The sequence below is a fragment of the Rhinoraja longicauda genome, chromosome 13 (assembly GCF_053455715.1).
Source record: "Rhinoraja longicauda isolate Sanriku21f chromosome 13, sRhiLon1.1, whole genome shotgun sequence".
Lineage (NCBI taxonomy): Eukaryota > Metazoa > Chordata > Chondrichthyes > Rajiformes > Arhynchobatidae > Rhinoraja > Rhinoraja longicauda.
Window position 1 is genome coordinate 50,247,300 of NC_135965.1, and position 27,918 is coordinate 50,275,217.

The 27,918-nt window shown below is 41.9% G+C and overlaps 1 protein-coding gene across 4 annotated transcripts in view; it reads left to right on the top strand.

The window, feature by feature from the left end:
* The window catches only part of tbl1xr1a (TBL1X/Y related 1a), a 107,839-nt gene that overhangs the window by 72,948 nt on the left and 6,973 nt on the right, over positions 1 to 27,918 (top strand). For 3 of the 4 annotated variants that reach the window (XM_078410938.1, XM_078410940.1, XM_078410939.1), the window contains 13 exons: positions 2,521 to 2,619; positions 5,569 to 5,714; positions 7,827 to 8,043; positions 9,877 to 10,009; positions 10,287 to 10,428; positions 11,322 to 11,385; positions 13,645 to 13,742; positions 15,623 to 15,683; positions 17,850 to 17,971; positions 19,976 to 20,050; positions 23,266 to 23,393; positions 24,737 to 24,902; positions 25,544 to 25,645. In XM_078410938.1, coding sequence (XP_078267064.1) covers positions 2,562 to 2,619; positions 5,569 to 5,714; positions 7,827 to 8,043; positions 9,877 to 10,009; positions 10,287 to 10,428; positions 11,322 to 11,385; positions 13,645 to 13,742; positions 15,623 to 15,683; positions 17,850 to 17,971; positions 19,976 to 20,050; positions 23,266 to 23,393; positions 24,737 to 24,902; positions 25,544 to 25,645 — 1,512 coding nt within the window. In that variant the 5' untranslated portion in view covers positions 2,521 to 2,561. The remainder of the gene's footprint in view (positions 1 to 2,520; positions 2,620 to 5,568; positions 5,715 to 7,826; positions 8,044 to 9,876; positions 10,010 to 10,286; positions 10,429 to 11,321; positions 11,386 to 13,644; positions 13,743 to 15,622; positions 15,684 to 17,849; positions 17,972 to 19,975; positions 20,051 to 23,265; positions 23,394 to 24,736; positions 24,903 to 25,543; positions 25,646 to 27,918) is intronic. The other variant, XM_078410941.1, reaches the window with a different exon arrangement.

The following is a 27,918-nucleotide window of genomic DNA, read 5'->3' on the forward strand; positions in this document are numbered from 1 at the left end:
TTTTCTTCCAGTTTTTATTTTGTTCATCCTCAAGGCAAAAAACTCCCATAGAACACACATCTCTAAATTGAAATGTCATCTGGTGCATAAAGTATTAAGAACAGTTTTTTTCCAGTGAAAGAAAGCCAAATCCCCCAAGAAGGATTCCAACCCAAAACATCACCTATCCATGTCCTCTAGAGATGTTGCCTGACCCACTGAGTTACTCTAGCACTTTGTGTCTTATTTTTGTAAACCTGCATCTGCAGTTCCTTGCGTCTACCTCTTAGTTCTCCAACTCAAAATTGCATATATTCACACAGAAAAGTAGTAAGGTTTAATGGTGCACTTGAAATGACACAGAAAAGTAACAAATGAACAGACTGTGCAGTAATAGCAAATATGATATCTCACCAAAACAATTTCCAAACAATAAAACTTGTGAACGATGGAAATTAACAAGTATATGACTTCAGTGGAAAGATGTTGTGAAAATGCTACTTGTGGTCCTCACAGTTTCCTGGTGTGGTGTTGCAGTATCTTGGCTTTCAGCGAAAGTCTTTGTTTTTAAAATCACAATGTTGGAGAAGGAAATTCACATTTTTCATCATAAGAAGAATAGGGGTGTTTTAAACACTTGTTGAATGAATAATCTGTCATTTTCGCAGTGGCGGCATAGTGACTCAGCAGTAGAGTTGCTGTCTTACAGTGCCAGAGACCCAGGTTTGATCCTGACTATGGGTGCTGTCTGTACGAGTTTATACGTTCTCCCTCTGACAGCGTGAGTTTTTTCTGGATGCTCTGGTTTCATCCCACACTCCCACGACTTACAGGTTTGCAGGTTAATTGGCTTTGGTAAAATTGTAAATTGTCCCTATGGTGTTGGATAGAGTTCATGTACGGGGTGATCGCTGATTGGCGTGGACTCGGTGGGCCGAAGGGCCTGTGTCCGCGCTACATCTCTAAAGTCTAAAGTTCAACATGATATTCAGTACATTTTGTACCTAGTCAATGTTCATCCAGCACAGGTGCTATCAGATACATTTACTGTGCTCCAGGTCTCCTAGATCTGCTGCAATTCATGTCTGACTGGCTTTTCAAAAGCAAAGCATACTTTGACCGCTCAACTAATGAAAGCAGGGATCTTGTTATAGTTTACTTGGGCGTATAAATGCCAAGATGCAACTACATTTGTTCAGGATTGGAGGTGTTTTTGGGGAAGGATATGGATGAGAGGGATTGCTATTGCCAATATTAATGCTGGATATTCAAGCTTCAAAATTGTTATATTATTGACAACTATAATTTCCAATGCTTAAAAATAAAATATTGATCCTTCCCAGGTTACAAATGCCCGTTTTACACAAACTTTTGTGCAATTGTAAGCTTGCAGGATAGATGGGGATCCATTTGTCAGTGGCTGCAGGCATCTTCTGTTGGGTGGGAGAGGGGTATTTCCACGTGCCTTTTCTCCCCATTTCCCCTGAGCTGTAACAAACGGGGGCTGGGTTGCAGGTCGAGGGGAATGGGGAGAGAAGGCATGGAGCAGAGCTGGGAACGCTGAACAGACTTGCCCCCTCTCTTGCTGAATCATTGAGACTGGCTGGCAGCTGCTCTACCCACGAAGGCTCGCTCACTGTACCAGCTGTTTCTGTGATCCACTCCCACACACCGTTATTGTTCATTTCCATGTTACGGACTGTTCTCAGGATCAGGGCCCTGTCATTTTGACTTTAGAGATACAGTGTGAAAACAGGCCCTTTGGCCTACCATGTCTGCGCCGACCAACGATCACCGCGTACGCCAGCACTATCCTGCACACTAGGGGCAGTTTACAATCTTATTTTACCAAAGCCAATTACCTACAAACCTGTATGCTTTGGGAGTGTGGGAGGAAACCGGAGCACCCAGAAAAACCCCACGCGGTCACATGGAGAAAGTATAAATTCCATACAGACAGCACCTGTAGTCAGGATCAAACCCGAGTCTGTGCGATAAGGCAGCAGCAGCTCTACTGCTTTGCCAGTGTGCTGTAATAACATAGGCCCGTAGACTGAGCACTGCAGTTTCGATTTTTGTGGATTGCAGCATTTTGAATACAGATTGTTTTATGACCTTAAATGACTTTACCACAACAAAATGCCCCCTTGTGCATCTTAAATATTTTGGTTGAACATTGCGGAATCCTATTTATAAATCATAGTATTTTTAATATTTGCCCAAAATGCTCCACAAATGAATTGTATGGTGTGATTTTATTAGATGTTTTAATAAGATTAAAATTTTGGATCAGGTGCTTTCAAATGGTTGGATAAGAAAAATGAAGTGAAATTAAGATACACTGAACGCTATTATGGATCCTGGAACAAGTGAAGTGAAAATGGGTTTCAATGCTCATTATAGACATCAGTAGACATTTAAAGAGCATCTTATTGCACATCATCAGAATGAAAAATAACCACAAAATTGATTTGTAAGTCACATTTTCTGGATAGGAAATGGATGAGTCCCAAATGATTTTATTTTGTTTTTAATACATAGGCTTACCCTGGAATGACCTCATGGTTTAAGTGGAACTGAAGATGAGTATAAGCAGTGATGAGGTCAACTTTCTGGTTTATAGATATCTGCAGGAGTCTGGTAAGAATGTCAATTATCAAAAGTTGGGTTTGAAAAGTTTGAACGATTTCCTTCCAGTGGGAGCGCTTCTGGCTGAGAAGGTGGTTGGGAAAACGGGGATTGTAGGGGTGGGAGCGACAAGAGTGGAAGTGGCAGGGCAGAGTAAGGAGTGGAGGGAGGTGTGTAGCACACTTCCTGTCAGTGCTATCTAAACATAGCACAAAAAGTAAGGAAATTTGTGTTTGGTAGATTATTTCTTTGTTGTAACAATGCTTCTTGGCAATAAATCTTATACCGTTGGAAAGCATTGAGATTGCCTCCAATGATGACAAGCCTCGTTTTTCCAGTGAGGGAGATGCCTCCCCACACCATCACACTGCCTCCACCAAAAGATGTTACTCTATCGGTGCAGCAATCAGCATAGCGTTCTCCGCGTCTTCTCCACACTTTGACCCTATGATCCAACTGCCGTAGGCAGAATCTGGACTCATCGCTGAACATAACGTTCCTCCACATGTTCAGGTTCCAGTGCACGTGTTGCCGACACCAGCGCAAACGGGCCTGACAGTGAAGGGCAGTCATGGCAGGCCTCCTGGCAGCCCTATGAGACCGGAGATCGGCTGCGTGCAGTCTGTTCCGAATTGTCTGGGCAGAGAGCCGTCGGCCATATCGTCCTGCAAACCTTGACTGCAAATCTGTAGAAGACAGCCTACGGTTCCTAAGTGCTGACAGGGTGAGGAAACGGTCTTCTTTGGGTGTCGTCTTCTTGGGACGCCCACTTCGCGGCCTGTTCTGACATCCCCCGTTATATGGAACTTGGCCTTCACTTTGGAGATGGTACTCGGGCTCACTCCAAATAATGCCGATAACTTGGTTTTGCGGAACACCAGCTTGAAGTTGCCCTATCGCACGGGCCCTATCCAGATCAGTCAAACGTGGCATGCCGATTCTTGGAGCAGACACCTACTGACCACTGTAGCAGGGCCCATGCTCACAGATGCTGCCAATCAGGTGCCAATCAGGCACCTGATTGTCAGCACCTGGGGGTACCAGAAGCTCAAAACAAGAGTCAATAGCAACAGCAGAATAAGCTGTTTGGCATTGGCAGAGAAGATTTGGCAATTTTTTCATGGGCACAACCCATATACTCAGCTCTGCTGCTCATCCCACAAATGTATGTTCCTTACAAATGTGGCACCATTTACAAGGGAAATAAACAGGCTTTCCAATGGTATAGGATTTATTGCCAAGAAGCATTGTTACAACAAAGAAATAATCTACCAAACACAAATTTCCTTACTTTTTGTGCTATGTTTAATTACTGTCATGCCCAGCCTTGTATGGCCCTGTTTCCACACCAGTATATTACTTTTCAGGGTATTTATTCACAAAATGCTGGAGTAACTCAGCAGGTCAGGCAGCATCTCAGGAGAGAAGGAATGGGTGACGTTTCGGATCGAGACCCTTCTTCAGACTGAAGAAGGGTCTCGATCCGAAACGTCACCCATTCCTTCTCTCCTGAGATGCTGCCTGACCTGCTGAGTTACTCTAGCATTTTGTGAATAAATACCTTCGATTTGTACCGGCATCTGCAGTTATTTTCTTATATTACTTTTCACGTATACTTTTGAAATAGGACAAACGGCGCCAGGATCAGCATGATTTCACAATGACCTTATTTCGCTGGTCATGTTTGCCCACACTGCCATCTCCATTTGGTATATTTCATTGCTTAAAATTATATGTAGATGCTGTTTCTAATTAATGCCGCAGCAGTCGGAGAATGGGGTTGCCCTTCAAGAAGGCTTTGGGACCTGGGAGCAGTGAGGAGAGTGCAGTTGTGTAACAATTGTACGAGGAGAGTAGAATTAGGCAAAATTTGAAGGAGAAACACATGTGTCCAGCTCAATAAAGTGTCACTGATTGAGGATCTGAGCAAACTGGAATTGTAAAGGTTTTGTTACACCCACTTTGCTCGATACAGATTTTGCCAATTTCAATGATTCATTGTTTGTCCAGAGGAAAGCTCTCAGAATGCGATCTATTTTATTCTTTCAATTTAATTGAGAAAAGGTTTTAAAATATCGTGATTAATGTGGATACAACTTTCCTTCCTACACCTATTAATGTGGAATTTGCATTTTAGAGAATTCTGCAAGAACGCAAATTCATTTGGACCATCTCTGACACCTCCCTCTCCTTTCTTGATCGCACCGTCTCCATCACAGGAGATAGACTCTCAACTGACGTCTATTACAAACCCGCTATCTCTCGTTTCTCTTTCCCCTGACTAGTCTGAAGAAAGGTCTTGACCTGAAACTACCCATTCCTTCTCTCCGGAGATGCTGCCTGTCCTGCTGAGTTACTCCAGCATTTTGTGTCTATCTTCTACAAACTGCACGTTCAGCATGCACATATTGGAAATTCCAGTCCACAGTTGTGGTTGAAATTTTTTAACCAGAACCTAGTTTTTGAAATAGACCAAGATGTTGAGATTAAGGCATTAAAAGAAGTTATTTGCTATCGCATTGCCTACATTTCATTAGGATTTTTATGTGAATGGGAATTTGGGGAAAAAATAGTATTATTTTTCAATTGGATAAGCTACCACAGATAACTGATTTTTAAAAAAATTGCAACATTTTCACTTTTTTCCCTCAATTATAATTGGCAGGCATAACAACAGTTGACATTAATGGAAGGGGGTGAATGTGTGCTCAAGATTTTGTAGTACATAGTGAGGTCTCAGTCAGTGTGGTATCTGAAGTTGTCTAACTTCATGATGAGAGTCGAATTACCTGATATCCGAAGTTGTCTAACTTCTGGTTTATTTATCCTCATTCTTTTTATGTTCTTTATGTCAGGGAAGTGTGTTTTCTCAGTGGCCTACTTTCTGTAAGCCTATGTGCAGATGTTTGTATGTTTAAGTCATTAAAATGCTTTCTTTTTCTCCCTTCTGTTTTATCAAAGGTTTTTCCCATTCAGCATTCACATTTGGTATAGAGAGTCACATCAGCCAGTCTAATATTAACGGAGCCCTGGTGCCACCAGCAGCTCTCATCTCCATCATACAGAAAGGTTTGCAATATGTGGAAGCAGAAGTCAGTATCAATGAGGTTAGTATCTCACATACTTCAGAGGACATTACTGGGATTAAAGTCTGCATAGGTTGTAAATCCTGGCATACCTTCATGTAATCGTTATTTCTGAATATATATTTTCTTTCTGAATATGTTCATGCAAATTAATATGATTTATCTCATAGACATATTTTGGCTTAAACTTTGCATAAACGTGAAATTAAATGTAACTAGCAGCATAACAAATGAAGGAGATGCACTGGAATAGATAAGACTTATAAATGCGTGTGTGTGTGTGTACAAGTGCTGTTGGAAATAGACAATATAAATGTTGTTTGTGGGGGGGGGGGGAGGGGGGAGAGGGGTAGTGGTAGTTAACTGTTTTGTATTATCTTTCCATAATTTGAAGACATGGATGTTGTTACTTGATCCAACTAGATTTTGTGACAAATTCCTTTCACCCTTTATGTTGTACCTACTGATCTATATCAAGGATATGGGTTATGTGCAGGTAGATAAGAGATGGTCTTGTCATCATGATATTTTGGCCGAGGGCCTGTTCTATCTTCTATTATGGCATCAATATTTATTCTAATATAAGGGGGTGACCCAAACCTTGAACTTGCGCTTCAAAGAAGCGATTGGTTTTTGCCCAAATGCCTTGATTTAAAAAGAAAAATCTCAAAACTCCATTAGCAGCTTTTTTCATAGAAACATAGAAAATAGGTGCTGGAGTAGGCCATTCAGCCCTTCGAGCCTGCACCGCCATTCAATATGATCATGGCTGATCACCCAACTCAGTATCCTGTACCTGCCTTCTCTCCATACCCCCTGATCCCTTTAGCCACAAGGGCCACATCTAACTCCCTCTTAAATATAGCCAATGAACTGGCCTCAACTACCTTCTGTGGCAGAGAATTCCACAGATTCACCACTCTCTGTGTGAAAAAAAACTTTCTCATTTCGGTCTTATTTTTCCTCATTTATTTTCAGTAGTTTGATTTTTTTTTAAATCATGGTAAATGTTAGGCTTTGGGGGAAAAATTAATTAAAGTCAATGTTAATTAATGTCCAAATGTTCAGAGCTGAAGGTAAGTACATCACTCTTGACTGGAACTATGAGACCTAACTGGTAACTTCAATACACCAAAATATCCCAAAACATCTTATTGAAACATACTCAAACAAAAACTGGACGATGGACTACATAAGGAAATACTAGTGCAAATAAAGCTAAAACTGCCAAAGAAGTTTTAAGGGACATTTTAAAGGAAGGAGAAATTGAAAGGTTTTAATTTGGGTTTGCATAAGAGCCAATAACATGAAAAGATGGTGTCAGCAGTGTACTTAATAAACAGTTGGATCATCAAAAACAAATGATGTTTCCAGTCTTTCCAGGTGCGACAGAGGTTCACCTGCACCTCCTCCAACCTCATCTATTGTATCCGCTGCTCTAGATGTCAACTTCTTTACATCGGCGAAACCAAACGCAGGCTCGGCGATCGTTTCGCTCAACACCTTCGCTCAGTCTGCCTTAACCAACCTGATCTCCTGGTGGCTGAGCACTTCAACTCCCCCTCCCACTCCCAGTCTGACCTTTCTGTCATGGGCCTCCTCCAGTGCCATAGTGAGGCCCACCAGAAATTGGAGGAACAGCACCTCATATTTCGCTTGGGCAGCTTGCAGCCCAGCGGTATGAACATCGACTTCTCCAACTTTAGATAGTTCCCCTCCCCCTTCCCAGTTCTCCCTCTATCTTCCTGTCTCCACCCATATCCTTCCTTTGTCCCGCCCCCCCATGACCCGAAACGTCACCCATTCCTTCTCTCCTGAGATGCTGCCTGACCTGCTGAGTAACTCGTATCTCATAGATATATAGGTATTTATTTCACAAAATGCTTTATCTTCATAGATATATTTTGGCTTTAACTTTGCATAAACGTGAAATTAAATCTATGAGATAAAGCATTTTGTGAAATAAATACCTTTGATTTGTACCAGCATCTGCAGTTATTTTCTTACAAAACAAATGATGATCTGTCCGTATGTAACCAAAATATCTGATAAAGTAGAATTGCTGAAATGTAATTTTTAATGTTAAGCAAATACAACAATGTCATTATTCTGAGCCACAGCTTTCTGCTCTAGGATGGCACACTATTTGATGGGAGGCCAATTGAGTCCCTTTCTTTAATTGATGCTGTTATGCCTGATGTGGTGCAGACAAGGCAGCAAGCTTACAGGGACAAACTGCAGCAGCAACAGGCATCTGCTGCTGCTGCCGCTGCGGTCAATCAACAGGGAGCAACGAAGAATGGGGAGAACACGGCAAACGGAGAAGAAAACGGAGGGCACACGGTTACAAGTAAGTATAAATAAGAATAAAATCTACTCTCCCCCCTTCTCCACACAATACCATAATTGAATCTTCATGACATTTCTTGGAATTTAATGCAAATAGAGAGTATACATTGAATGAAAGTTTAGTTTAGTAAAGGTCACAGCATGGAGACTGGCCCTTTGTCCCACGTTGACCATCGATCACCTGTTCACGCTATGTTATTCCACTTCCGCACCCATTTACAAGTAACCTCCAAAGCAGCATGTCTTTGGGATGTGGGAGGAAACCGGAGCACTCAGTGGAAACCCACATGATCACTGTTCAATGTACAAGGATAATGTTTGAAGCTTGAGGCAGCACAAAAGCAAGCTGGCATTTTGTATCCAAAACTTGGCTGCTGCTGTTCCTGCAGCATTGCCTGACCTGAATATTTCCATATATTTTTACAGATTTTGAGTTGAGATTGTGCTAACTCCACACTGATGGTATCTTAGTTCAGGATCAAAGCAGAATTGATGGGATTGTGAGGCAGTAGCACAAACATCTGCACTACTTTTGTCTCTTTTCACTGTCTTGCTTATCAGGAATCTACCTCAAAAAGCCTCAGCTTTCACCAGTGTTTGAAGAAGACATTTGTGAAATTGTCACAAATTGTGCTTAATTGAGTGGCTTCTTTGTTGAGATAGTGATCTCTAATTCTAGGAAGTTGCAGAGGCAGGTACAATGGTGACATTTAAAAGACATATAGACAGATACATAAATAGTAAATGTTTTGAGGGATATGAACCACGTAGGCAGACGTGACTAGCTCAGTAGAAAAATCTGGTCAGCATGGCTGATGGGCTGAAGGTGGTTTCCAACTCTAGAGTTGTCCCTAAGACGAAACATCCTCTGTATATCCACCTCACCTTGGGACCTTTTGCATGAGTACATTATGTGTGGGTTTCATTGCTAACAAATTGGCATGCATTATTTCAGATACTTGTATTAGAATATTTTTTTAAGTACAGTGATCCCTTGTTATCATGGACCATTGTGGTGGGGGGATGGGGGGGGGGGGGGGGGGAGGGAATGGTGTCTGTCATTCCCGATTATCGTCTATAACTGAGTATGGTTTTGTCCCCATATTGACATCACTGCCGGGGTGCCAGGTCAGAATCCGAGAGCCCGGCACATTCCTTGTCCAGCGCAGGTGGGGAACAGCAATGACCACTGCCTCTGCTGCTTATAGAGATTGGCAGCAAAATGAGAGGTTGGGGAAGGCACGCAGTGTGGAATCCCTGTCCCGCTCCAAGTGAGGTTCCCACAATCAACTGCCTATCCAGTCTTCAGGGTGAAAGGATATTAACCTTAAGCGTTCTCCTTCCAAAAACATTAACCTGCCTAAGCTGCTGGGTGTACAAAGTTCTTAACAGCAAAAAATATATCTTTGTTAATGGAAGCTAAAAATACTAAAGGCTGTTCAATAGAGTTAAGTGACGATCGAAGCAATTGTTTGTCAATTTCAATGCCGAGTCAGTTTCATTGCATTGTCAATTTTAATAGCTTCCACAGTGTAACTAGCAACCTGTGTTGTTATATAGATAACCAGAATCCTTATAAAGAGGTCTGTAATAATGAGGGTTTTACTGTATTTAAGCTTTTTGACTGAATTTTTGGAGCTTTGCAGCCACCGTTTTTACATTGTTAATCAAAAACGAGGTTCCCATTAGACAAAACGGTTACCATTTCATACATTGAACAATGTGTGCCAAAGATATTCTCCCTAAAAAAATTTTTTGCATCGACTTTCTGTCCATTTCTTTGTTTAGTAGTAACTTAACATTTGTAAATTATTTTATTTTTTTACACAAATAGATAACCATGCAGATATGATGGAAGTTGATGTAGACGTGGATATTCCATCCAATAAAGCAATGGTATTGCGTGGCCATGAGTCGGAAGTTTTCATTTGTGCTTGGAATCCAGTCAGCGACCTCTTGGCATCTGGGTAAGCTGCTTCAGCCAATAGCAACCGCAATATAAAATATTATCCGGTAAAATCATTTGGCCAATTAAAAAAAAAAAGATGCAGTTTGTTTAAATAAGCTGACTGATCTATTGTCAGCCATCTTAACGTGCATGTAATTTCATAAAATGCTTAGGTTATTAACTGATCTTTGTATTATTTAAACATAATTATTCATTGAACTTGCTCAAAACATGAAGTATTCAGCAGAGATTTGAGACCTAAGTTTTAAAATTAATTTGTAACTTTAATCCTTCAGGTCAGGAGATTCAACAGCACGTATTTGGAACCTTAGCGAAAACAGTAGTGGTGGTCCCACTCAGCTGGTACTTAGACATTGCATAAGGGAAGGCGGTCAAGATGTACCAAGCAACAAAGATGTCACGTCGTTAGACTGGAATGTAAGTAGTGAATCTATCAAAATCTGTACTAAATGCAATGTGTACAAGATTTGACAATTGCTAACATTTTAGTTTAATTTCATTTGATTCTCGGAAATATCTACAATGCCCATTGCAACATTTATGCACATTAGTTTCTGTAATACATAATCCAGGTCTTTCTATCACAAATAGCAATATGGATTTCAGTATGGCATTTGACAAGGTCCCACTTGGAAGGTTAAGGTCCATTGGATTCAAGGCCAGCTTGCTAATTGAATCCAAAATCAGCTTGGTGATTGGAGACTGAGTTGAGGATAGCGGTGGAAAGATGCCATTCCTTAAGTCTTGACCAGTGGTGTACTGCAGGGATCGGTGCTGGGATCCTTGTATGGGATGTATATCAACAACATGGATGTGAACGTAGGCAGAACGAGTAGTAAGTTTACCTATGCCACAGATATCATGTTGTGACCGTCTGTGGCACAGCAGAATGTAGATCGGATATAAAGGTGGCACAGCATTAATAAATAAAATGTAATCCTGACAATGCACGATGATGCATTTTGGGAAGACAAATAAGGGATAGGATGCTAGGGTGCTGAGAATGTTGATGAAGAAGCGAATGGCCTGCTTGTCTTGGTAGGGAGAGACATATTGTATAAAAGTTGGGATGTTATGTCGCGGCTTTACAACACGCTGGCTGGAGCGCACTTGGAGTAAGTAGCGTGTGCAGCTTTGATCACGATAGCAAGCACATAGATTATGTTTTGGTCCTGCCAACACCAACGTCTAAAATAGACAGAGGATTGAATTGAACATATTACAGTTAATTATAGTTCAGCTACTTATTGCATGTGTACACATTTCCTAGTTTTGTTGATTGCAATTCTTGTTAATCTCCAATGCCACAGAGTGAAGGCACACTTCTGGCCACAGGCTCGTATGATGGATTTGCGAGAATATGGACAAAAGATGGTGAGTAAACTGCATTTACTGGTTCAAGATTCAAGATTATTTGATCCAATTCCTGTCCCCCCTCCTTCCCTTGCATTAAACTGGAGCGACTAGGCTTGTATACACTGGAATTTAGAAGGATGAGAGGAGATCTTATCGAAACGTATAAGATTATTAAGGAGTTGGACACGTTAGAAGCAGGAAACATGTTCCCAATGTTGGGGGAGTCCAGAACAAGGGGCCACAGTTTAGGAATAAGGGGTAGGCCATTTAGAACTGAGATGAGGAAAAACTTTTTCAGTCAGAGAGTTGTGAATCTGTGGAATTCTCTGCCTCAGAAGGCAGTGGAGGCCAATTCTCTGAATGCATTCAAGAGAGAGCTAGATAGAGCTCTTAAGGATAGCGGAGTCAGGGGGTATGGGGAGAAGGCAGGAACGGGGTACTGATTGAGAATGATCAGCCATGATCACATTGAATGGCGGTGCTGGCTCGAAGGGCCGAATGGCCTCCTCTTGCACCTATTGTCTATTGTAAATCATCTCCTGATGTCTGAGATGTTTATATTGGTGAGTGTCAAATGAGAGGGAGACTATTGAATCTGTGCCGGCTCTCCGAACACTCCGGGGCTTCACATCCCCAGTTGTTTCCCTCTCAGGTGTTGTCTAGTAAGGGAGGACATTAATATTGTGAGCTGATTCATGGAAAAGGTACAAAAGCAGTCCGAATATTTGCAATATTGTCTTTGTTTTCACGTCCAGTGTGGAACCACTTTCTCTTTATGACCTGCTGCAATCCTGTCTTTGACTATCGGGTTATACCATGGAAAAGCCCATGGCCCATGCGAGATTTATCCCATCTGCCATCATTGGCCATTTAATCTGGATTGTTAATTACCCCATACTTTGACGAGAGTATGTGGTTATCCAGTCTTCATTGGGTTTAGGTTAATGATTATCACATATACTGGGGTCCAGTGAAAAGCTGTATTATTGTTACATGTACTGAGGTACGTGGTGCTATCCAGTCAAAAACAGGTAATACTATACATGGGCCCAATCAAGCAAAATACAGTACAAATGCAGAATATAATTTTCCAACATTGTAACATAACAGTTCCAGAGAAAAAATCCAATGTTCCCACTGAGGAAGGTTGGAAAATTGGGACTGCACCCTGGTTTATGGAAGGATCAGTCAAAAGTCTGATAATCAAGGGGAAGAAGCCATTCTTGACTCTGGTGGTGATTTCTTTCAAGCTTCTGGAGACAAAATACTGCTTCTTTCTCTAAACTTTAGGAAAAGTGGCAGGCAGTGGTGTTCCCATTTGTCTGTTTCCCATGTCCTTTGGGATCTTGCACTGTTTAAGAAGGGCTATCAAAATAAGCTTTGCTTTGTCTATACAGAGCATCTTGTAGATTGTACGCTCAATGAGGCACTGATGTTGGAGGGAGTGCCTGTTAATCTTTTGTGTTAGACTCCTTGCCTGGACGGTGTCAAGCTGCTCAAATATTGTTGCGCTGCATGCTTCTAGATTAACTGGAAAATATTTCACCGCATGCTCTCTTGTGCATTAGAGGTGATGTAAAGGATGTGGGGAGTCATTAGCTATCCACAAAATGCTCTGCTGGTCTATAATAACTCAGTTTTGAAGGTATAGGTTTGGAAGGAGATGAGGAGGAATTTCTTTAGTCAGAGGGTGGTGAATCTGTGGAATTCTTTCCCACAGAAGGCTGTGGAGGCAAAGTCAGCGGATATATTTAAGGCAGAGTTAGAAAGATTCTTTATTAGTACGGGTGCCAGAGGTTATGGGGAGAAGGCAGGAGAATGGGGTTAGGGAGAAAAGCTAGATCAGCCATGATTGATTGTCGGAGTAGACTTGATGGGCCTAATTCTACTCCTATCGCATGATATTATGATCTTTGGTGATGCAAGGGATAATGTCACTGAATGCCAAGGGGGAGGATTAGGCTCAGTCATGTTGGAAAGTACTTTGTCTTGGAAGTTTTCCACTTAAATCCCAGGCAGATGCTAATTGTAGCACGCTCCCAGTTCTGGAGTTTGTCTTCATCACTACAAATGATGTTGGATCCATCCATCACCCTTGCTGTGGTCAGTGTACTTGGGTGTTTTTTTGATGTGTAGTAAATTGTGTGCCCAAGCCTGAATGTTATCAAGATCTTTTTGCATGAGTTGTATGTACTGCTTCGCTGTAAATGGTAACGAGCATTGTGTAATCATTGGTCTGCTTCCATTCTTATTAATATCTTTTTCTTTTATTTCAAGGCAATCTTGCTAGTACCTTAGGCCAACATAAAGGACCTATATTTGCATTAAAATGGAACAAGAAAGGAAATTTTATCCTCAGTGCGGGAGTGGACAAGGTAAGATTCTAAAGCATGTTCATGACTCAAGTGCAAGTGGATGTGGAGAGGATGTTTCCACTAGTGGGAGAGTCTAGGATCAGAGGGGAGAGCCTCCAAATAAAAGGATGTACCTTTAGAATGGAGATGAGCAGGGATTTATTTAGCCAGAGGATGATGAAACTGGAATTCGTTGCCACAGACAACGAGGCCAAGTCATTGGGTATCCTTAAAGTGGAGATTGGTAGGTTCTTGATTAGTAAGGGTGTCAAATGTTACGGGGAGAAGGCAGGAGAACGCGGTTGAGAGGGAAAAGTATATCAGCCACGATTGAAGGGCAGAGCAGACTTGATGGGCCAAATGAGCTAATTCTGCTATGTCTTATGATAAGTCATTTCAAGTGCTTACTTAGAGATACATGATGTATATATTTTATTAATACGGATACACAAGTTGTGAGGCTCAGATGTTTCTGGTCTTCACAAGAGCATTGGATATGCTTGAATGGACTGGGTAAACTGCTGACCTCATTGGTCTGCAAGTGCAGATCACTGTTGCGTTGCTGAATTAAGCTGTTTAATTTTATGTCAGTAAACTCCAGTACCAGCTTTGTGCCAATTTGGCGATCACTAACCTGTATGTCACTGGGCTAAATTTAGAAAACACACCTGCAAAATGACATAATCTAGGCCTACACGGTGAATTTATGCACACTATGTTTGGTGAAACAAAAGGTGCAAAACCCCACGTTATCAGTGGCTTGAAACAGAAAATCGCACAAATAATGGTGGTTTATTTGAGATGAGGAAATCAACGGTGGCGTAGCAGTAGAGTTGCTGCCTCACAGCGCCAGAGACCTGGGTTTGATCCTGACTATGGCTGCTGTCTGTACGGAGTTTGTACGTTCTCCCCGTGACCTGCGTGGGTTTTCTCTGGTGCTCTGGTTTCCTCCCACACTCCAAAGACGTGCGAGTTTGTAGGTTAATTGGCTTCTGTAAAAATTGTATATTGTCCCTAGTGTTTAGGATAGCGTTAGTGTGCGGGGATTGCTGATCGGCGGGGACTCGGTGGGCCGAAGGGCCTGTTTCCATGTTGTATCTCTAAACTAAACGAAACAAATCAAAATCAAAACGAATTAACATTGAGCATAGGAGGGTCGAGGATTTTTCGAGCCATAACTATTTTTCTCATGGCATTTTCTATCTGAGCCTTAATGGACATTAACTTTCTGAATTACCAGCATAAAAATAACATTTAATTCACATTAACTTAATTTTGTATCTTTTCAATGAAGGCTGGAGGTTGTAGCTGGCCATAACTCCATTAATTTTCAGTTCTGGCAAAAAATAACTTTATATTTGAAGCTTCAGATTCCACTGGCACTGGAGCAATATGAATATTGTTTCAATGTATAGTTATGAAACGGTGACATTTTCATGAACTGACCTTGAATCTATCAAAAATCAGTGTAAAATAGACACGGGTGCATTTGGCTGAGTTCAACTTAGAGAGGAGTCAAGATGAGAAGACAGGAGGATTTTGTTTTAAAATGAAAATAAACAATGCCAACTTTGAATTATACTTTGTAAATGGCTAAATTTCGTAAAATAGTGGATACAATAATTTCCACGATGAAATGTTTGTAATTAAGTCTGCCGTTAAGTGCCTTGAGGGATTAAAAGATTAATTTAAAAGATGAACACTGAATCTGAAGGTGAATTCATTAAAAAATTAGTAAACTTGAATTTGTGCTTTATGCTGGTGACTGGATAAGTGTGATTTTGCAATAAAGTACTCCTCACAAGTGCCCTTAAAAGTGATTTGGATTCACAGTCTGGCCCTCTCAATAGGAAAAAGTCCCAAACATCTCTGGACTAATACTTGTATTCTGATGTTTACAGACAACAATTATTTGGGATGCTCATACTGGAGAGGCCAAACAGCAATTTCCTTTTCATTCTGGTAAGCACAGAATATTCATCATAGCTATTTAATCCTTTCCTCTCATTGAATGGTTAAATTTATAACTTTTTAATGGAGTGCTAGGGATGATTATTACCTTTTGTTGAGGATAATAATCCCAAGCAGACAAATTGAAGGACTAAATAACCAACATTGCACATGGTCTCAAGTTACATACTTTGTCTTTCAAAAAGTGAAAGGTCTATGAAGTTCTCAGACTTTATTTCAAATGGTTACATGATTAACAGCAATTATGATTTTTGGAACTTTAAGATGTTAAAAAGTCAGGGAATTATTCTGTAATTGAAAATTCAAAGCACAAAGACTGAAAGAGAAAGTAGGTCAATTTATGCATGCATTCTCCAGGTTAAATAAGGCATTGGATGTCGGGGCTGTGAGTGGCCAGGGAGGCGGTGCAAGGTGGTGTTGGCAGGTCCGTCCGCTGTAACCGATACCCGACATAAAGCGGTCCGTTAAAACAAAGGTTTACTGTGTGTAAAGTTTAGAGCTGCCCGGACAGGGTGGATAGCCAGTGGCCTTTTCCAAGGCAAGGAATATCACATTTTAGAAGGCATGGATTTAAGGTGAGAAGGGAAAAGTTTAAAGGAGATTTACATTATTTTGTACAGAAAATGGTGGGTGTCTGAAACGCGCTACCAAAAGAAATATTTACGATAGCATAGCAATGTTTAAGAGGAATTGAGACAGACACCTGATCAGGCAGGAAATTGAGAGATATAGACCATGTGCAGGCACATGGGCCTTTCAAATTGGCACCATGGTCGGCACTGTCATGAGGGCCAAAGGTCTTGCTGTGGTATGTGTGCAGAGGAGTTGGTCTCCAATCAAAGCTATTATTATAAGTAGATTTGTGTGAATTTCTACTGCAGTTACTGCAGACTGTTGGTAAGTTAATTTGACATAAATATGTACATTAATTATTTCCCAACACACATTTGACCTGGTTGTTAATTTTAAATTTGCCCGTGGCATTGTAACAGTTGGAATACAGATGTGTATCGAGAAGCATTGGTTCATTATGTCCAGAATGGGAGAGTTTCACCTATTGATCATCGTTTTCCTGGCAAGATGAGGTAAATGGGGCGGTGGTGATCAATTCTGCCCGAGGTTTTGTAATGAATGTTGGACTCGGCTAAAGTAATGGGGAATGTGATTACTGTCCAGAATGGGAGAGTTTCACTTATTGATCATCGTTTTCCCGGCAAGATGAGGTAAATGGTGCGGTGGTGATCAATTCTGCCCAAGAGGTTTTGTAGTGAATGTTGGACTCAGCTAAGGTAATGGGGAATGTAATGTGGTTTTTCATCAGTTTATGAGCTAGATGCGAAGCTGTTGTTGGAAGCAGAACTAGCAGATGTATCGTTTAATTTTTAACTAATCCTAATTGATCAAGAATTATTTCAATCAAGTTATTTAATTAAGAGTATGTACAAACCTAACCTTAAGTGGAAGAATCTTGCAGTATTTTTGAACGTTAAGCTATTTGGATTGTATTTCGCATTTTAACAGTGTAGAGTGTTTATAAACAATACTTCCAAATCCCATGTGAGAATTTCCAACTAGTTTTTGATGGTCTTTAATGTGCTTGAAATTTGTACTTGTGATGCTGCAATCGACTGTATGTTTATATAATTTTATAATCCGAATATTTTTTATAATTCTGCCTTTAGGTTGTTTGAAGGGACAGGTGGAATAGTTGGGTAATTGCGAGACCTTAATTTGGGAGAGCCAGTTGGCTGAAAAGTTTTTCTGCCTAGCTGTTTTCTGTTTTACCAAATACCCCTGAATATTCTTCCTTTTATAATTTGAAAGCAGATTTGGTTTTTTTTTAATGTGGGAAAATAACTGCAGATGCTGGTTCAAACCGAAGGTATCACAAAATGCTGGAGTAACTCAGCGGGTCAGGCAGCATCTCAGGAGAGAAGGAACGGGTGACGTTTCGGGTCGAGACCCTTCTTCAGACTGAAGAAAGGTCTCGACCCGAAACGTCACCCATTCCTTCTTTATTGAGATGCTGCCTGACCTGCTGAGTTACTCCAGCATTTTGTGATACCTTTGTTTTTTTTTAAGTGTTGTAGGATTGGGCCAAATATTATGTCCATTACTGTTTACCAATATGTTTCTCTTCTCTACTTTCATTTGTAGCCCCAGCACTAGATGTTGACTGGCAGAACAACAACACGTTTGCTTCTTGCAGCACAGACATGTGCATCCATGCCTGTAAACTAGGTGCAGATGGGCCCATCAAGACATTCCAGGGACACACGGTAATGACTGTCTACAATAAGACAGCGTCTATTTTTGTGGCAGTTATTCTTTCTCTGATAGCACCGAATTAATAAAGTGATAATAAATGAATACGTTTATTGGCCAAGTATGTACACATACAAGGAATGTGCCTTGGTGCTCGGCTCGCAAGTAACAACACGAACATACAGTAAATAATTAAGAATAAAGCATAAAACATCAAGAATACAACATTACAGTTTAAACATGTGAGTGAAATAAACCAGAGCAAAAAGAGACTACAGACTTTTCGTTATTGAGTAGAGCTACTACTCACGGAAAAAAAAGCTGTTTTTATGTCTGGCAGTGACTGCTTTGACAGTGCTTTAAAGGGTTTGTGGCCAGGGTGAGAGGGGTCAGAGGTGATCTTGCCCGCTCACTTCCTGGCCCTTGCAATGATTAATTAGGTTGGATAATTTTAGGTTAATCTCTAACCTATTCATTGATGGTTGGTGGAAAGGAAGGTGGAAATGTATTCAATAGTGAACATTAGGCTATGATCTCTGTAAGACCAGATGAACTCAAACCTTATTGGGTTTCATTTTCCAAATATGAACATTTGTAACTCCAAAATTATTGATTTTCACCTTATTTAACTACAACTTCTAACAACATGGAATTATGTGCATGTCATTTGGCCAAAAAAGTCTGTCCCAGCCCTGGTGGGATGGTCCCGTCAGACCTATATCCTCAGTCTGCCCTAAGAGCTGAGCTAAATATTTCTTGTCAATTATGTGTCCAATTCTATTTCAAAGGCCAGTTGAATTCTGTTTCTACTGTCCACGCATGCGTGATGTCCAAATCACGACTATAGTGTTTTATCCTGCACTCCCTGCATGAAATTGTTTCATTCAAAACTTTAAATATGTGACCCCAGCCTTGAACTATGTGCTAATATGAGCGACAGCTTTTCATTCACCTTTTCTATACCAGCCATGACCTTACTAAATATAGATTCTTTATTCCTTTGATATTTGCTTGTTCATACAATTTATATAATTAATATTTTTTTAAATATAACTTTTGAGTTTAGGAGCAGGGAGGTTCTGCTGCAGTTGTACAGGGCCTTGGTGAGGCCGTACCTGGAGTATTGTGTGAAGTTTTGGTCTCCTAACCTGAGGAAAGACGTTCTTGCCTTAGAGGGAGTACAGAGAAGGTTCACCAGATTGATCCCTGGGATGGCGGGACTTTCATATGAGGAAAGACTGGATAGACTGGGCTTGTACTCGCTGGAATTTAGAAGACTGAGGGGGGATCTTATAGAAACATATAAAATTCTTAAGGGGTTGGAGAGGCTAGGTGCGGGAAGATTGTTCCCGATGTTGGGGGAGTCCAGAACCAGGGGTCACAGCTTAAGGATAAGGGGGAAGTCTTTTAGGACCGAGATGAGAAAACATTTCCTCACACAGAGAGTGGTGAGTCTGTGGAATTCTCTGCCACAGAAGGTAGTTGAGGCCAGTTCATTGGCTATATTTAAGAGGGAGTTAGATGTGGCCCTTTTTGCTAAAGGGATCAGGGGTATGGAGAGAAGGCAGGTACAGGCTACTGAGCTGGATGATCAGCCATGATCATATTGAATGGCGGTGCAGGCTCGAAGTGCCGAATGGCCTACCTCTGCACCTATTTTCTATGTTTCTATGTTTCCGGATATTGATCCCGGCCTTTTTTTTTAATGAAAAAGAATTGCAAACAATGCTGGTTCTTCAAATTAAAAGGATTTTGTTTTATCATCTGCTTTATTGATTTCTTCATTTAGCTAAGACTTTACCAGGATATTAGTATCCTTGTCCATTTACCTGGGCACTAACACATTAATATTGTAAGTTTAGCAAGCAAAAGAAAAAAAATTATCAACGTAGTCTATTTTCTATTGACCTTCCGCTTACAGGGGCAAACAAAATATTTTAACGTTCTTTATCTTACTGTTAACATAAAGTGAGCACCTTTTTATTTTTAATAGCCAATAACCTGGCTCTTTTTCTTAGAATGAAGTGAATGCAATCAAGTGGGATCCAACTGGGACTCTCCTTGCATCTTGTTCTGATGACATGACCTTGAAGGTAGCTAACATTTTAATTCATATAGTTTGCTGTGTATAAAATATTGTTATAATGTTTTAAAGACGTGAATAATGTTAAAAAAAAGGGACTGAACAATCACATCAATCAGGTTGCCCCTGGTGCCTGGTCAAACTGAATTTTGGAAAGCACAGATTAAATCAGGTGTTATGGATAAACTGGAAAATTCCCTAATGTTTAAGCCTAACACCTCTAACCATTCTGTTGAATTTGGTGATTAATATCTGCAGTTGGACGTATGCATGTTTGTCAAAAGAATTCCAGGCATTGATCTTGTCTGAGCTGGTTTAATGAAGAAGGAAAGTGGTGCCTTGAAAACATTACATCCATGAGGTGTTATTGCGATCACAGAGTCAGAAGTGTGGCATTAAATGATGGTGTGGCTGTGGTGCAGGGAATGTGGCTTTGGGCAGTGACCACCCAGCAGCAAGTGCAGAAGAATACCAACATGTTCCCCTTGTCACAAAATCATCCCGAGTTAGGAATATATGGTTGCTCATCCTTGCTGCTGGATCCACGTCCTGGTACATCTCATCCTACAGCATTGCAGGAGTATTTTTACTAGAAGGACTGCGTTTCAAGAATGCCACTTATCACCATCCTCTCAAGATCAGTTCGAGATGGGAAGTAAATGCCGGACTTTCCATTGTTGTCCACATTCAGAACAAATGTAAAAAGGGAAGCTGTAAGCAGGTATTGAACTATGTATTTGCAGTGACCACTTTGCTCATTTCTTCCATGAACAGCTATATTGATTATGCAAGGCTAATTTGCTTGATTCATGTTGAAAATCCTGAAGCAAATTGTTCCCCAGATAAGCCTGCCAGGTATCAGGAACACACATACTGTGTTAGTGGTGAATCTGGAATTCTCTGCCACAGAAGGTAGTTGAGAGCGGTTCATTGGCTATATTTAAGAGGGAGTTAGATGTGGCCCTTGTGGCTAAAGGGATCAGGGGGTATGGAGAGAAGGCAGGTACAGGATACTGAGTTGGATGATCAGCCATGATCATATTGAATGGCGGTGCAGGCTCGAAGGGCCGAATGGCCTACTCCTGCACCTATTTTCTATGTTCATAACTTGTTGGGCTGCAAGTGGGCTATTGCACCCATTTCTCGCCACCATGCTTTGGGAAGAATGTCACTGTGCCAATGAAGGTGGTGACCTTGAGCTAGGACGTGTAACCAGTGGGGTTAGGTTAAGGCAGCGTCTCTCAACCGGTGTTCCCCGGAACCCTAGAGTCCCGCTAGAGGCCACTAGGGGTTCCGAGAGATATAGTGATAAACTAGCCGGGCGTGGACCTGTCGGGTGCAAAACTCTCCTGTGGGCCTCTCTCGACGGCTCAGTGGCAGTGGCGGCTCGACGGTGACGGCCTTGCTTTGAGCAGGAAGATGGGCACAAACCCTCCCCCCCCTCATTGGCCGCCACTCCCGTCACTCGGTGGCCATCTTGGGCAACCCCCCCCCCCCATTAATAATTTTTATGTAGGAGTTCCCTGAGAAATGAAAATTATTTCAAGGGTTCCGCAAGGGTAAAAAGATTGAGAAACGCTGGTTTAAGGTGAGAGGATAGTGATTTAAAGGAGACTTGTGGAAGTATTTTCTTCACCTGGTTTGAGATCTGGAGCACACTGCCTTAGGTGGTTGTGGAGCCTGGCATTCCAACAACGTTTGAGAAGTATTTGGGCAAATACTTGAGGCATCTTGGCATAGAAGGCGAACGCTGGAAAATGGGGTTAATATCGATCAGCACTTGGCTGACACATAAATGGTGGGATGAACTACTTGCTTCTATGCGGTATGATTCTGTGGAATGATTTTAATGAAGATATACTATCTTATTTATTATCTTAAGTGGCAGAACAGTCAAGGGCCAAATTAGCAAGTGCTTTTCAGTGTTGAGTGGTGGAAGGTTGATGCTTTCTGGCAACATTTTAGCCCCTCTGGAAATTAAACCAAGCACTACAGCAATTAATCCATTCCCCTCGTTAAGTATGTCGTGATTTCAATCCTTGCACAGTGCTTGTTTGGAGTTTTGCTGGGAGACATTACCAACATTCATCCACATCAGTTTAGTTGTTGGTTAGTCACAGAGGAAGGGGTTTTTGATAGCACCATTTGCTGTGCAGTGTAGGCAATTAAAGAGTTGGTTCTGGAGGGTGACTGCTAGTCTGAACTGTGCTTGTATTTGGCGAGGCCAGCTACCATTTCTACACCTGAAACATCTTGCAGTTGGTGGTTGTGCAAAGGCCATGTGGCGTAGGTTGGAAGTGAGCAGCATATGTTGGAGGTGCAGTTCAGCCGTTGGAGACCACGCTCGAGGAGCGTGGAATATTGTGCAGAAAAGAGCTGCTCAGACGTGTCATCAGAGACAACCTAATTCTGCCCTAATTGTTCTGAAATCTCCCTTTGCATCTACTCATGCAGAACAAGCGAGTTGTGCACATAAAGAAACATTATTTGTTGTGGTATCTCTGCGTCAAAGCTGCAACAGCACAACATCCAGCAGTAGAGGTCCATGTCGACCCTTGTGGGTTGTTCTTGTCTGCGGACTTACTGTACGGCTTGCATCGATCGGCCTGTGGAGATGGAGTTCCCTGGAGTTGGAGCACAGTGCCCAGTAACTGCTCCTCATGGTCCATTGTCAGATTGTAACTTTGGCTAAAGTCACCCCCACAACAAATGAGGAAGATTATGTCATCGCAATCAGTTATTTTTAGTGATGATCCTTTGAGATCAATCAAGTGTATCCATTAAAGATCTGTGAAAGGTCCTGCCTTGATATATGTCTCTGCATATTTGCAATTTCCAGAGCCAAGTAATTGCTGGTAAGAATGATCATAAAATATCTTTTAAAGTAGTTTTTTGAATTGATGCCAGCACTTAGGATAATGGACTTTGCTCTACTTTGCCATTTTATTGACCAGGGTCTGGCAGTGAACCCCATTGCAAAACACAAGGCTGATAACTTTGACGCACAAAGCATTTATCGTTTGTAAACTAGTGCTTGTATTCTCGGTAACATCTTTGAGTCAGACCCAGTTGACAAACATGCGTCCAAATTCTTACAGTAGATTTTCCTCTTTTTAAAGAAATGGAATAAAAGTTCTAACTGCAGTGTTGAGCATGTTAGTGTAGCACATGGAAACATTTTGCGAGGAGTGTTCTATGTTTTCATGCCATGCTGTTGTCGTCTAGATTTGGAGCATGAAGCAGGATGCATGTGTCCATGATTTGCAAGCGCACAACAAGGAAATCTACACCATCAAGTGGAGTCCAACAGGACCTGGTACTAACAATCCAAATGCCAACCTTATGTTAGCAAGGTATGAAAAAATACCAGTGTCAGTAGAAACCCAAGTAGGTCTTTTTCTCTGATGTTCCATCTCAAAGGGCATCCAAAGCTGTAAGATGAGCAAGAATAACTTGCATCAATATACACACAGTGCTGGAGGAACTCAGTGGGTCAGGCAGCATCTGGTGGGAATGGACAGGTGACATGTCAGGTCAGGACCCTTCATCACACTGATTGTAGTATGGGGGGAAAAGCTGGAAAAGAGAGGTGGGGGTGGGACTAAACCTGGCAGCTGATGGGTGGAGACAAGGAACTGAAGATGCTGGAATCTTGAGAAAATCTCAGTGCTGGAGGAACTTAGCTGGTCAGGCAGCATCTCTGGAGAGAATAGGCAGCATCTCTGGAGAGAATTGATACGTGATGTTTTGGGCCGGGACTCTTCAGTGACAGGTGGGTACAGGTAAAGGGATTTGACTGGCAGATGGATGGAATAAGGTCCTGACCTGAAACATTGCCCTTCCCTCCACAGATCCTACTTGACCGGTTGAGCTCCTCCAGCACTTTTGTATTTTGCTCCAAATTCTAGCATCTGCAGTTCCTTGTATCTGCATGTATACAATGCCTTTTAGATTGAGAAATCTGATAAAGTTCTTCACAGGAGCATTAACGAACAAAATTTGATATTGAATTATACAAGAAATCATTAGAATAGATGAGTAAAAGATTGGTCGAAGAGGGAGGACTTAGGGGCATCGTAAAGGAGGAATGATAGGTGCAGAAACAGAGGTAGGGGACGCCAGATATGAGGCATTGGCTGTAGGGTGGAGCGATGAGGAGGAGGAGGCCAGTTGTAGAGAAGTTCTGATCTTGGCTGAAGATAACAAGAGATGGAGGGTTTTATTAAAACTATTTAAATCTGACCATTGCTTTTCAAATATAAAAGGAAGTATAGGAAGACTATAATGGAGGTTTCTTCAGACATAAGATGAAAGAAGTCAGGAGGGGAATAGATAGAGCAAATGCACAGTCTTTTACCCAGAGTGGAGAAATCACGATCCGGAAGAGACGGGTTTAAGGTGAGAGGGGGAAGATTTAATAGGGACATGAGGGGCAACTTTTTCACACACAAGGTGGTGGGTATGTGGAACAAGTGCGAGGAGGTAGTTGAGGCAGGTACATTTGGACAGGTACATGGGCAGGAAAGGTTTAGAGGGTTATGGGACAAATGCGGGCAGGTGGGATTAATGTGGATGGGGCACCTTGATCGGCGTGGGTAAGCTGGGCCTGTTTCTGTGCGGTATGATTCTGAGTCATGGGTGTTGCTGGTGTGGTCTTCGTGTGCTCTAACAACTTGGCATCTTTGTCCATCCACAGTGCATCGTTTGATTCTACTGTACGGTTATGGGACGTGGACCGGGGCATCTGCATCCACACTTTGACCAAACATCAGGAACCTGTATACAGTGTAGCGTTCAGCCCAGATGGAAGATACCTGGCCAGTGGCTCCTTTGACAAGTGTGTTCACATCTGGAATACACAGGTATTTACTGCCAAGTCAAATTCCATCTTTAACAAAATCTCACCCGTTGTGTACAGAATAGAAACACAGAAAGCTCTTATAACGGAATAATAATCACATGAGATTGAGATTGATTGAGACACTTTTATTGTCACATATGACAAATCGCAGTGAGATGCTTTGTTCTGCAGACCTAGGCATTCAGAGTCACCAGGTAGAGGGCGCCAACAAAATTACAAAGAACCCTCTTTTCCCCAATGCCCCTCAGTTCTCGGCGCCCCCCTGTATGTAAGTATGTCTGCACTATTTACCTCAGTGTTGATGGTTATTGTGTTTCCATTAACGTGGATATTTTCACCTTTCCTTTTACAGTGCAGGTTCATTATTTCTCCGTGAATGCAGGGTACTATTTGTACATACAATACATTTGTAACTGTTAATACAATAGGAGAATAGTGCGGCATGGATACGCAGAGAACTGAGGGGTACGGATCATGTGCAGGCAGAGGAGATTAGTTTATCTTGGCATCATGTTCGGCACAGACATTGTGGGCCGAACGGCCTGTTTCTATGCTGTACTGTTCTCTGTTTGAATGCATGTTATTCAGGTTTGTGATGTCGACTCACCTTTGGTAATTGAAGATGTTTGTGTTTGTTTACAGATAGGCTCTCTTGTCCACAGCTACAGGGGAACGGGAGGAATCTTTGAAGTGTGTTGGAATGCAGCTGGTGATAAAGTGGGTGCAAGTGCATCGGATGGTTCAGTAAGTTTCACAAATGACATGAAACCCTGCTGGCACAATTCACATTTAATTAACCCTCAATATATACTGCAAAACATCAATCCAAAATGGGGATGCATTTTCTAGATGCCGAATTGTGCGCTCGAAGAATTTTAAGATCAGCTTCATAATGAGCTTTCGATACCTCAGTGCATTCCTCTGTCAACTATTTCCAAACCCAGATTTCTATTTTTGGTCCACTCTGGAATCTGCTTGTGTAATATGACGAGCTGTAATGTTGCCCTCTAGCTAATGTGATCATGTCACTGTTGCATCTGAAGTTCAACACCACTTTACTTTAGTATCATGCACCAGTGAGGACAGATTGTAAGCTCTGTCAAAGTCCTTCTCGCAGTTACAATACCAGAGAATGTTTACATTCACTCCAGTGTCTCCACCTATTGACTTAATGTCCATGATTTTTTTCTTTTGCAAACTTGTTTAAATATAGTTTAGTTTAGAGATGCAGCACTGAAGCAGACCTTTCGGCTCCCGAGTCCGCGCCGACCAGCAAGCCCCACGCGCTAACGTTATCCTACACACACTTGGGACAATTTACAATTATACCAAAGCCAATTAATCTACAAACCTGTACGTCTTTGGAGTGTGGGAGGAAACCGGAGCACCCGGAGAAAACCCACCCGGTCACGGGGAGAAGGTACAAACTCCGTACAGACAGCACCCGTAGTCAGGATCGAACCTGGGTCTCTGGCGCTGTGAGGCAGCAACTCTACCGCTGCGCCACCGTGTCGCCCAAACTAGTGCAAGCTAATATAAGCTAGTTTTGCAAAATTCCCTGCATAATTTCTATGGGCCAAGCCGAGACAAGTTAGACTGGCTTAGTGGGATGTTTTGGTCAGCATAGTTGAGTTGGGCTGAAGGTCCTGTTTCTGTGCTGTATGATTCTTTTCTCCCAGTTGCTCTGTCCAGGCCTCTCTGCTGCCACATTTGCATGGGAGGCCCCGACATATTTTGTCAGTAAGATTGAAATGATTTCTTTAAACTCTTTCTGCTGTTTGCTTTGCAATTTGCCAAGCAAAATTGGCCCGCAGATTAATTACTCTCTGCCTGACCATGAACATGTGGCTCTAGCATCGCAAGCATTGTGCTCTCCTTTGGAATTCATTTTGCCCATGGGATCCATCTGGAAATGCTTCAAACTTTATTCTATTTGTCTGCTATTTGCTGGATTACTATTTCTGTCCTCCATGCTCGCCTGCAATGCAAATAATTATTCCTGTTTAGCCACTTTCTTCCAAAACTATTAGATATAAGTAAAGAATTGTAAAAAAAAACATGAAAAGCTAAAGCAACTCAGCGGGTCAGGAAGTACATCTGGAGAACAGTCTGGAAAAGCCTCCCATCCCGAAATGTCGCCAGTCTGAAGTAGGATCTCAACTCGAAACGTCACCTATCCATGTTCTCCCGAGATGCTGCCTGACCCGCTGAGTTACTCCAGCATTCTGGAACGTCACTTCTCCATGTTCTCCAGAGATGCTGCCTGACCCGCTGAGTTACTCCAGCACTCTGGAACGTCACTTCTCCATGTTCTCCAGAGATGCTGCCTGACCTGCTGAGTTACTCCAGCACTTTGTGTTCTTTTGGTCACAATTCCAGCATCTGCAAATCCCTGTGTCTAATCATTTGTAAACTTACAAGCTGGTACAAGACTCTTGTCCATTACTCTATCCTTGTGTGAAAGTGAAATCAGTGCAGCTCTCAGGATTAAATGATTCTTCTCCGTAGCTTTGATGCTCACTGCCCTGCCAATTCAGTTAATGTAACATTTAGTGCAAAATTCTTGTTGAACAGATGCTGCCTAAGGGTGGCACAGTGCCTCATAGCACCAGAGTCTCAGGTTTGAATCTGCCCTCGGTCCACCGGGCGCTCTGTCTTCCTCCCAAGTACCAGAGATGTGCACGTTTGTAGGTTAATGGGCCCGAGTGTGTAGGGAGTGGATGAGAAAGTTGGGGAACTACCGAGATTGGCTGATCAATGGTCGGCACGGATTTGGTGGGCCGCAGGGCCCGCTTCCTTGCTGCATTTTTAAACTAAACTAAATAGCTTACAGAGAGATGTTAAGCATATTTTCTGTTTGGTTTAGTTCAGAGAGACAGCGCGGAAACAGGCCCTTTGGCCCACTCAGTCCGCGTTGACCAGCGATCCCCGTACACTAACGTTATCCTACACACTCTAGGGACAATTTACAATTTTATCAACCCAATTAGCCTACAAATTCGTTCATCTTTGGAACG